The sequence below is a fragment of the Lactuca sativa genome, chromosome 9, assembly GCF_002870075.4.
Source record: "Lactuca sativa cultivar Salinas chromosome 9, Lsat_Salinas_v11, whole genome shotgun sequence".
In the NCBI taxonomy this organism is placed as follows: Eukaryota; Viridiplantae; Streptophyta; class Magnoliopsida; order Asterales; family Asteraceae; genus Lactuca; species Lactuca sativa.
This window is the reverse complement of record NC_056631.2, coordinates 55,118,046-55,129,787: the sequence shown is the minus strand read 5'-3', so window position 1 is coordinate 55,129,787 and position 11,742 is coordinate 55,118,046. Positions and strand designations below refer to the sequence as shown.

The 11,742-nt window shown below is 33.6% G+C and overlaps 2 protein-coding genes across 2 annotated transcripts; both read right to left on the bottom strand.

Moving 5' to 3' along the window:
* Nucleotides 1-383: 383 nt before the first annotated feature.
* LOC111903903 (uncharacterized) lies at nt 384-4,813 on the bottom strand. Its single transcript, XM_023899677.1, has 7 exons — nt 4,739-4,813; nt 4,577-4,686; nt 4,259-4,263; nt 3,943-4,200; nt 3,067-3,325; nt 767-839; nt 384-665 (listed from the first exon to the last, which is right to left on the bottom strand). Exons 1-7 carry the CDS (start codon nt 4,811-4,813, stop codon nt 384-386), a joined length of 1,062 nt encoding a protein of 353 aa, XP_023755445.1.
* A 238-nt stretch (nt 4,814-5,051) lies between these two features.
* LOC111903864 (probable cinnamyl alcohol dehydrogenase 6) lies at nt 5,052-8,616 on the bottom strand. Its single transcript, XM_023899617.3, has 6 exons — nt 8,402-8,616; nt 8,167-8,280; nt 7,476-7,703; nt 6,104-6,392; nt 5,765-5,918; nt 5,052-5,391 (listed from the first exon to the last, which is right to left on the bottom strand). The coding sequence occupies exons 1-6, from the start codon at nt 8,494-8,496 to the stop codon at nt 5,198-5,200; spliced, it is 1,074 nt and encodes a 357-aa protein (XP_023755385.1). The 5' UTR covers nt 8,497-8,616; the 3' UTR covers nt 5,052-5,197.
* Between the last annotated feature and the right edge of the window lie 3,126 nt (nt 8,617-11,742).

The following is an 11,742-nucleotide window of genomic DNA, read 5'->3' as shown; positions in this document are numbered from 1 at the left end:
TCAACTCTTCGTAGTCTATACTCTCTAATATTTCGTTCTCGATAGATATCATCACCAAACCGCTAAGTCTTTCTTGGGTCATTATGGAGCGTTAGTAAGATTTCACAAACTTCAATTTGGAAAAACTCATTTCTGCAGATGCGACTATTATTGGAATAGTCAACAATATTCTATATGCAATGTTTGAATTTGGGAAAAATCAAGTTCTTTCAAAAACTTCAAAAAAAAATCTATAGGGTTGCTAAATTCATTGGTTTCTAATGTCTCAAATAATTTCAACTCCGTATAAAGTTCATCGGCATCAATATCCGATCTTTTTTCAAACTTAAGTGCTTTTTCAAGATGATGACAATACAAATTAAGATCTTTATCTCCAATTCCCCTCAAATTATGTGGAAATAAAAACCAAATACTTTGTCATATTCTTTGAATTGTTCAAATCTTGTCTCAATAGAAGAAATAGCTTGATCAACACTGTATAAGAAATAATTGACTCTGAAAATCTCTTCAGGTATAAATGAAACTTCTTCACTACTTGAACTCTCATCAAACCTTTTTTTCCTTTCAATTAAACGCTTTTGTGGAAATATCGGATCAATACTCATTTCAATAGAAATCTCCTTAGCTTCAACAATCATTTTTGAAAAACTTGTTTCTCTATAATCCTTAAAGTACCCAATCAATTTTTTATTTTTGTAATAGCATTATCAATATGCATATCCTTTGATTGTAACTTCTTACTCACAATATTCACATGGTTTAGTACTTCATACCAAATAACAGTTGATACCAAAAATTTAAAGTCGCCAAGTTCTTTTTCTGCTAGTGATGTTGCTTCACTAGCAATTACAATGTAACATCCAGATTTCTAGGGATAATGTTTTGAGTATTCATTTCGAGATATGAGGAGTGACTCGATGAGTTGGTTCCTTAATTCGTCGAGTAGGGTCGCGTTTTGGTGACGTGTTTAATGAATGGACTCGACGAGTCGGGTATCCGACTCGCCGAGTCAGCGCTGCTGAGGAAAACCCTAATTGTCCGGGTTTGTGACCTATTTAAAGGCCCTTATGGCCTTCTTTTGCGGCCACACTTCCCTTGAGAGATCCTAATTGATCCAGAGAGCATAGAGAGAAAGAGGGAGCTAATTTTCATCATTTTGGGTTCATTCTTGCAAGGAAGAAGGAGAGTGTTCAAGCTAAATTGTTGGAGGGGCTCAGATCTACTACTATTCCATTCAAATCTGCTGTTTAAGGTCTAAAGCTCTACCTGTTTTCGTATGGTTAGTAGATCTCATGAATTTAGGGTTTCTTTACCCTCTTTTAAGTTGAGTTATGATGAAAGTGAAGTCCGCTTGAGGCATAGACATCAGATCTGGACCTTAAGAGGTCCAGAGAGTCCCATGATCCCAACTTTATGTAGTCACATAAGAGTATTGAGCCTAAAACACCATTATGAGGGTTATTTTGTCAATTAGAGCTAGATGTGCGATGCATGATCATAAAGATTGAACCTTTACGTGATTGATGAGCCTTGTGAGCATAGATCTGAAGTTTGGGAAAGTATCTTGCACTAAAATGGTCTGAATGCAAAATAGTATGAATAGACTCGCCGAGTTGAGCCGCTGACTCGGCGAGTAGCCAGGGTTTTGTCCCGATGAATTGAGTCAGGTGGTAACCCGACGAGTTAGGGGTTAGCTCGTCGAGTTGGAGCCTGCTGGGGTTGCCATGAATCGAATGGACTCGAAGAGTCTCCCGAGTGCACTCGGCGAGTCTGGTCAAAGCTGGAGTTGACTTTTGTTGACCTTAGGAGTGAAAGAGGTCAGGAAGGGTAGAATGGTCTTTACCCATCTGAGAGAGAGCATAGGAAGGGTATAGTCCAGCCTTTGAGAGCCATTGTTAATTAGAGGTAATTTCTGTACGTGATTAGGCGGAGGCTAGATCAGTGTTTCGAGTTCGAGATCATCTGAGTTTACCCGAGGTGAGTCTTCTCACTATACTTTACCTTGAGTGGTAGTTATGTGTGACCGGAAGGTCTTATGTGCTTACATTTAGTATTATGTTATCTTCTTGTATGTGGTATGCTATGCATTATGTCTTTGTGATTTATGCTATGCGGAGTTTATAGACCGGACCGGAGGGTCCAAAGATTCGTAAGGCCGGAAGGCTCACAACCAGACCAGACCGGAGGGTCCAACGAGCTAGACCGGACCGGAGGGTCCAATGAGCTTCAGGATCGGAGGGTCCCGCTAAGACACATGGACCGGAGGGTCTTACAGAGTATAGCCTCGAGTGGCGAATTGTTGTACGTGGTATTTTGGGGATGTCACTAAGCTTTGTGCTTACCGTGTTATGTGTTATGTGTTTCAGGTTTCTCAGGATCGCGGGACGACACCGACTTGATTGTACACACCAGAGAAAGAGTTATGAGGATCCTGGATTATTAATGGAGTTGTGTTTGTAATTTGAATAAACGAGATTTTTATATAATATGTTATGAAAAGTATGCGATGTTTAAATGAAAAATTGGTTTGAAAATTTACGTTGTTACATACAACATCATTATCTTTTTCTCCAACTTGAAGTAAAGCTTCCCGTACATCCACAAGTTGCAGTTTAATACCCTTACACTCTCAACCCGACATTCCCAACGAGTTTGACACAATCACTTAAGACTCTAAGCTTTAACATTATCTTTCAAAATTTCTCACCTCTTCGTAGAAATTGCAAAGATAGTATAAATACGTTAGATGAATTCAAAAAAGTTCTTTCCTTTAACACACTTGTTAGCCATATCACATAATGTTAGATTAAGAGAATGGCAACCCCAAGGAGTGTAAAATGCTCTATGATTTATATCTAAAAATCTCTTTTGCACTCCTTGGTGTTGTCCTTTCATGTTTGCTCCATTATCATAGCATTGACCACACATATCATCAATTTGAAGACCAAGATACTTTAACTCCTCAAGTGTAATATCAAATAATCCTTTTCTAGAGGTATCCTCAACATTCTAAAAACCTAAAAGGACTCCTCGATAGTAACATAATTATATGATAACTTTAAATACCTCACTATTATAGTAATTTGTTCTTGGTGACTTGAATCGAGAATACAATCAAGTATGATTGAGTAGTACTTTGCTTCCTTTATCTTCTTGATAAATTCTTTTTTAATTTCTTTAGCTACCAAAGATATTAGTTCGTTTTGGATTAGGTGGCCAAGATAATGCACATGAAGCCCTTCACTTGTGATCCATCGCACATGCTCTTTGATAACCGCGTCAAACTCTTGCAACATTTCAATGACACCGAAAAAATTTCCATTACCTGTTATATACAATTAACAAATAAGAAGTTGAATCAATCATCATAATTAACAAAAAAGTTTTTGGTGGAACTAGAACAAAAAAAATGCAATTTATAGTTACCTTTTCGATACAATTTTTCATTGGATCCATGAAATGCTAAAATTATGTTTAGCAAGAAACTTCACTACTGCAGTGATTCTTAAAAGGACTTGTTTCCAGTAATCTCTTTCTTTCTTGAACTGCTCGTGTTGAACTTTATCAATTGTTTCGTGCAAGTTCAATCTTTTACGCATGTCAAACCACTTATTCCTATTTGTAATATGGTCTAATGAAATTTTGTGTTCTTTAACCCTAGTGGTAACATGGTGCCAATCTGCATAACCTTCACCATCCAATTTACCTTTTGAAATCCCTTTTCTAAACACTTTACAACAGAAACAAAATACTTTGTCTAGCTCTTTCGAATATACTAGCCATTCTCTATCACACTTCTCCAAATTTGATAAAGTTCTTGTATATAAAGTTGCAGAGAATCGTCTACCAAATTTATCGTAGGGACAATACATAATACTATTATCCCTTTTAGAACTTTTCTTGACCAAAAGTTTAATCTCATCAGAATTAATTTTTTCCCACCTTCCTGGATCATATATATATCAACAAGCTCTTTAACATGCTCGTGCTCTTCTATCTCTTCTAGTTCTACATGCTCTTGCTCTTCAACATGCTCTTCAATGTACTCTTCAACATGTTGTTCAACAGGTTGTCTATGGATAAACTTATCTAGAGCACATGCGTCAACCTTTCTCTTTTCTTCATCTACTTTTCTCTTTTTACATTTTTGATAATCGGATGGTTGTTTAGACTTCATCACTACAAGTTCATGAGTTTCAACTTTCAACATTCAAACAATTACAATAAACATAATTTGAAAATCTAAGAATCGGTTAACCTGATCTATGATAAACAATTTTACAATAAACATAAACTCATAATTTAAACTATTAAACTGATTTCTATGGATCTTAAATACTGATTCATTCATTCAATATATTATTAAAATGATATCTAATTTTCAATAATAGATAAACATATAATAAAATATTAAACTCATTCAATATTTTATTAAATTGATAATCTATGAATCATTCAAGCATGCAATTGACAACTATAAACTCATAATCTTCAATTTCTCGTAAATCCTACCTGAATTGGCTTATTAGCAAACTGTTTTTAATAAGCAATTCGTAGACCCCCGACCCTGTATTACCGTTTTCCAATCTCAATCCTCAATTTCGATCCTTGCTGACTTGCTGCCTGAATCCGTGAATGATGAATCGCATTGACCCTTGGCCCCTTGCTCCTGTCGTCGCTTAATTGCTAATACGCAAACACATTAAGTGCCATTTTTTTTGAAAATGAAACTGAATACGATAGTCGATCGTGATGCTGCTTCTGCTTCGTCCAATTCCTTACCCTGTACGTAATGAGCCGATGCCTGATACATATGAATTATTGGGCCGAAAATTATATATACTAGTAGAAAAAATGGGTTCCTTAAAATTATGGGCCCTGTTCCAATGCCCATCTTGCACATGGGCTAAGCCAAGCCTGACCCCTTAATACTAGAAAATAGAGTTGATTCATATACAATTGTTTTTTTATGCATAATAATTTGTATTTTAAAATATTATATTGCACAACTCTATAAATCATAAATTGTTGTGTACCGAGAAAAACTGATGTATGCGGATCACTTCCTTAGAAAATATCAAAGGTGATATTATTTGAATTACATTAGAATGACAAACAAATTATTACAACTGAAACCAAATGTAATTTCAAAAACACAAAACACCTAAACATAAATTGAAACATTGGATTAAAGGCTTCAGTTTTTGCCAGCAATGTCAATAACAAAACGATACTTCACATCATTGTTGGCCAATCTTTCTAAGGCTTCGTTAATTTTGTCAGATGTAACCATCTCAATATCGCATGTGATGTTGTGTTTCCCACAAAAGTTCAACATTTCTTGAGTTTCTTTCATGCCTCCGGTCATGCTACCTTTCACCGTCCGTTTTCCTATCATAATTATATATCCGTATACTTTAGCTCAATAAACATTTTCAAATTATTTGATATGAAAAACTATGTGTATGTGTACATATGTCGTCATAGTTAATTTATAAAGTACGAAACAATATTTTCCTAAATGGGTATATGTATGTAATCATGTATGCAAGTATGTTGTATACTTCAACACAAAATGCAAGACATATCCTGGACTTTTTACAGTACTTTCTTAATTAAGTATCTACTTAGATCATTTATTTTAATAATAATGTCGCCCAAACCCGTTTTAACAAGTTATTTAGCCTGTTAGATTGGTCTAGTCTACCACACATGCATATAATATGTAATAAACCCTAAAAAAAGTGAAAGGGGGAATACGTACCAAAGATCATAGGGAAAGCAGGCAACTCTAGAGGCTTGTCGGGTGCACCTAAAAGTGCCAGTGTCCCATTCACTTTGAGTAGCTCAAGTGTTGGTCCAAGCGAGTGTGGTGCAGCCACAGTGTCCAATATGAAGTCAAGTGTCCTCCTCTTTGACTGAAACAAGAAAAAGTCAACTCAAACTATGGATTACTTATCAATATTTTAAAACTCTAATTGTCACATGCGGCGTATATTTTATTCTCATGACATCATGAAATTTTTAAATAACATGTCTATGTCACAATAACAACGTAAATGTTTTTTTATTTACACAAATAATATCATAACTAAGAACTAACCATCATTTGTTTGGGATCAGTACTGATGATGAAATCATCAGCGCCCAAACCTTCTTTCGCCTCTTTCTCTTTTGAAGGAGAGGTGCTAATGACTGTAACATGGTGACCGAAAGCTTTACCGAATTTGATAGCAACGTGTCCGAGTCCACCCAACCCCATGATACCAATTCGCTTTCCGGTCGACTCATGCAACTTGCTATCGATCATCGGTGAGTACACTGTGATCCCTGCACATAGAAGGGGTGCAGTTGCATCCATCGGCAAGCTTTCCGGTATATGGACTACATACCTTCAACATATATACGTAATATGTTCTTTTGTTAGATATTGTTATTCTAAATTTTGCATAAAATGCATATTTGATAAAAAGAATAGAATAATATAAATGTAAGACGCATAACAAAACGAACAAGTAGGACAATAAATTAAAATATATATATATATATATATATATATATATATATATATATATATATATATATATATATATATATATATATATATATATATATATATATATATATATATATATATATATATATATATATATATAACTACATATACGTTCAACCTTTTTCTGGATTTCATATGACTGTCCCCTTGTTTATAGATACAAAGTACTATAAAGTATACACAGTCGGCTACAATTTAGACCACTTTTAAACTACTTGAACATGTTTTATTCTTTTTAGTTAAAGTCTTTAACTTTACTCACTAGATTCATTGAAGTAAATACAACATATACGAACATACTGAAAATATAATTTCCACTTACGGATAGATGTTATTGTTTTATACGATTTTTGCACAAAAATAAAAAAATCATGGTTAAAATAAATTAAAAACAGAAACGTGTCCGATCAGATTCGATGCAATTTGTCCTGATTCTTATACAACGACCAATCCCTTGTATGGTCCACAAATAAATGTTTCTCTGTGACCAATTTAATAATATGAGTTATTCGTTATCATTTATCGTTGGAATATTAAACACATTGACCGGGTCCGTTGAATAATAGTCCGCTAGTAAGTGCCTCCGGTTCAGATTATTTTAGTGCGAGTCATGGCATATTTCCATCATAATTTAGTGTTGGTATGAGAATTAAATACTGGTCTAGCCAATACCACTCGCATTGAACCGGTCCACCCACTTTCTTTAACCACCTACTGCGTTTACACCCCCAACAACCGTTGCATGTGATGTTTTTAATAAACTTCAAAACTATTAAATACTACATATTATTATATTAATATTACTTTCAATAGTACTATTTATGACATAATAAATATGGTTTTAATTGAATTAGTAAATATGTATACCCATGAATATGATATACAAAATGTCATTTAAAAGGTAAAGTTTATGATTTACCGATGATCGAAGACCAACATCTCAGAATAACCTCCATAGGTGATGCTGCCGTCCCAGAAGATACCATTGTATGTCAACTGAATCTTGTCACAGTAATTTTCCATTGAATCATTGCAAAATTCACAGTCCAAGCATGATGCAGCCAGACATCCTACCCCAACTCGGTCCCCGATCTTGAACCCTTCCACGTTGCTTCCGATTTCAGTTATCAATCCTGTTATTTCATGCCTAAACATGCAACATACTTTCATTGTAAGTAAACAAAGTAACACTTGACATTTGACAATATTAATTAAATCGTTTTACCTAGTAGTTACTGTACAATATATGTGGAGTCGTTAGATTACACTCTAATATATATAGAGAGAGACATAAATGAAATGACCATGGACACACTAACACTTTTTAGAGATGGAAGCTCGATGTGAATATAAACAAGGAGGTGTTAAGTCATAGAGGAGAGACACCAACTATAATAACATGTAAGATATATGTGTAGTCTTTGGATTAGTTTCCAAAAAACTTAGATGAAAAGAGGTTAAACCCGAATATATATAAAGACACATGGGACAATGTTTGACCGATGTAGGACATAGTAACAGTTACAAAGACACACACATACACATATACAAAAGTTTATATGTTCAGTGAAAGCTTTAAATTTGTACAAAAGATCAAGAAATCGACTTACCCGGGAACAACCGGGTACCTAGTGATACCCCAATCGTCTTTGACGTGGTGAATATCTGTGTGACATATCCCGCAATACAAGATTTTGATCGAGACATCGTCAGGTCCATTAACTCTATGGAAAATAAACATTATGCAACATGATTTATTAGAATCAAAATTCAAAATAAGCATGAAATAAAAAGAATAAATGAAAAAAACTGGAAATAAATGACTATAAATGAAAGCCTATGTACCTTCTCTTGAAGGTGTAAGGAGTGATTAGGCCGGAGTTATCATGAGCGGCCCAACCGGAGACAGTGAGCTTGTGATTGGGAGTGGTTTGAGCCATTTGTGTGTCTGAAATCTGAATTGAAATGTACACAGAAACAGAGATGCGTGGTTCATATATTTATGCTCGTGATGGTAGTCGCATTGAGCCTCCGTATATTATTATTTTAAAGTTATATTTCTTTGTAGTTTTCATTAGAAGAATTTTATATAATCTCAATTATATATCTCAATTTGAAAAATATTTGACCAAAATGACACTTCTTTGAAATTTCTGTTGACTACTATCAAAGAAAAAGGAAAGTTAATTAAGACTTAGGAAATTTAATGCGAACAATATTAAAAGAGTTGTTGACTAATATGAAAGCTAGTTATTGCAAGTTAACTACCCATAGAGGAAAAGTATAAACAAATCAACTATAATAAATGCATTTTTAATGTGTTTTTACATTGATATTTGTCATTTTATGATATTTTCGAAATAAATAATATCTAAGTATCAATTCTTAGGTTTTTTAAAATTATAAAATTAAAAAACACATAATATTTATATACTTATATATGTAAACTATTAAATGTCATAAATATGATATTAAATTGTAATTAATACATTTCTTTATTTTTTATTTCAAAATTTTATTTTAAAAAATATTTATTGTTTACATTTTAATATTTAATTTCTTTTTTAATCAATTCGTGTAATATACGGATTTTACACCTAATTTATAACAAAAAGATATATTTTAATCATATATTTTTAATTACTTTTACAGTCTAGATTGACTATATATTTATCCATTGCGCATGATGGATGAGTCGATAATATTGGTAAAGAAGTAAAAATTGTATAATTGTCTCTCTTTATTTATAGCGAACGATTCAAACGAAGTTGAGGCATAGTTATTGAGATGATCTTTAGGTGAAGATATCAACATATTTGTAGGCAGAAAAGACCAACATATTTGTAGGCAGAAGAGATGTGAACGTGTAACACCCCATTTTTACTATTCATGTAGATAGTAATATAAAACGATTATCATGAAATACAAAGCAAAAATATCTTACTTTTTAGACAAAATAATCATCATAAACACATAGAGGACGTCAATACGATTTCCGTAGATATATAGAATGCTTGAATCCGACTTCGTATAAAAAAGATTATGATTCTTCGAAGTTTTTGCGTTCTGCCCTATATGACAAAGCGTCGTAAAATACGAAAGGAGATAGATCTATTATTAGCTTAAGTAATCTAAATGAAAGTCAAAGTAATCATAAAAGCGAGAAGGTGCTTACAAAGAACGCCTAAATCTGACTTTGTATGAGAAAGTTATGATTTTTCGAAGTTTCAGCAGAGTAGTGTGCAACACAAAATTCGAAATGGAAATATGTTGATTGTTACTTGAAACAATCTAAACGAGAGTTGAAGATCTCCTAGATACAATTCCGTCGATATAAAGATAGGCAAGACCGGAATTCGTATGTTCAAGTTATGATTTTTATATGGACGTTAACAGTCTAAGTCTGTTAAAAATATAACTTTAAAAATAAAATAAAAACTAGCTGACAGAGGCTAAATGAAAGTTGTAGTACTCGTCATTAGCTATGCGTGGATATAAAGAACTTCTAAAACAGAGCTTGTATGAGAAGGATACGATTTTCTGAAGTTTTTTGAAAAAAGCCCTCCCAAAGGTAAGCACATCGTGAGCTTCTTGAAGCAAAGGGATGTGGACCACGGTGATTTCAGTACGTGTTAGTAGGCCGTCGGATAGACGACACCATAGGACGTGACGCACCTCCATAGGGCATGACGCGCCTTGCCCAAAATCCTCCTATAAATAGCAGGTGCAACTCTCTTCACTTCTCACACACAATTCCTCAAATATCTCTCTCTAAAATAACTTTCTCTAAATTTTTTGGGATTTCAAGAAACTTCCTTCTAGTGAGGTTAGGGGGCTTCAACGAGCCTAAGTATTAGAGGTGTGTGATACATAGAAGCTCGCCAATTGGATTACCCGAATAGCTGTTAACCATCCAAGAATTTGTCCAGTGAGTTTTCTCACTATATTGTATACTTCAGTATGTATCCTTTGTATGTTAGGATATAGTTCCTCTATAGTATGCAATTAGGCCACTACACTAGCTTAGTTAGTTTCCTATCGTGTTGAATTGTTTGTCTACTATATATATATATATATATATATATATATATATATATATATATATATATATATATATATTGTGGGAGTTGAAGGCGGACATGCTTCGTGCTGAAGGCCAATATACTTGGGCGGACCAGATTTATATTGAAGGCCTTTATGTGTATGCATTGTATATGTGTATTGTGGTATATGATATTTTGGGGGAACTCACTAAGTCTTGATCTACAATTGTTGAATAACTATTTTACAGGTTTTTTTTCGATCAAGGAAAAGCTTACGCATGACTGTACTCGCATCGAAGGCATTAATAATGTTTTAAGACTTCTGCTAAAACTCTTTTTTATTAATAAATATATTACAATAATTTTGTACTGTATAGGGTTGTAAGACTTATGTTTTAGTTAAATAAAAATGAAAAATTTTCCTCGAAAATCGGGATGTTGCAGACGGACTGCATGACTGATTGCAAACTTTTCTTGGACAAAGTATATGTCCATATCAGTATTTTTGTAAGTATTATTGTTGAATGAGGTTATTGGAGAGGTAATTGCATAAACCTTGTCTCTAAGGAACATGAAGTTCAAGGAGGAGGTTATAAAGCTAGCGTGCCTCCTTAACTATATTAGCAAGACCTCGGTACCCAACTTCGGCACTTGATAGGTAAAGAGTGGCATGTTGCTTAGTTGACCAAGAAATTAAGTTGTCTCCAAAGAATACACAATAGTTTGGATGTGGCTATCTAATGGACATCCAACCCAGTCAACATCGATGTAGTTCTTTAGTTATATATGGGTGGATGTGTGGAGATGAAATCCAATATCCAAGGTACCATTCAGATACCAAATTATGTGTTTTAGAGCATCAAAATGTGGCATATTAGGGGCATACAAAGACAAGTAGGTTTGTTAGATTTCATATGAAAAATCTGGAAGAGTAAAAGTAAAGTACTAGAGTATTGTAATTGTAATATCCTAAATTTTGGAGTAAATTTAAACAATATATTTGTATTCAACAACCATAACTTTTATTAAAGAAAAGTTTCATAATCAATCCCTAAGATCAATAAAAATAAAAAAAATCCCTGAAAAGTTTCATAATCAATCCCTAAGATCAATAAAAATAAAAAAATCCCTTTTATAGACTAT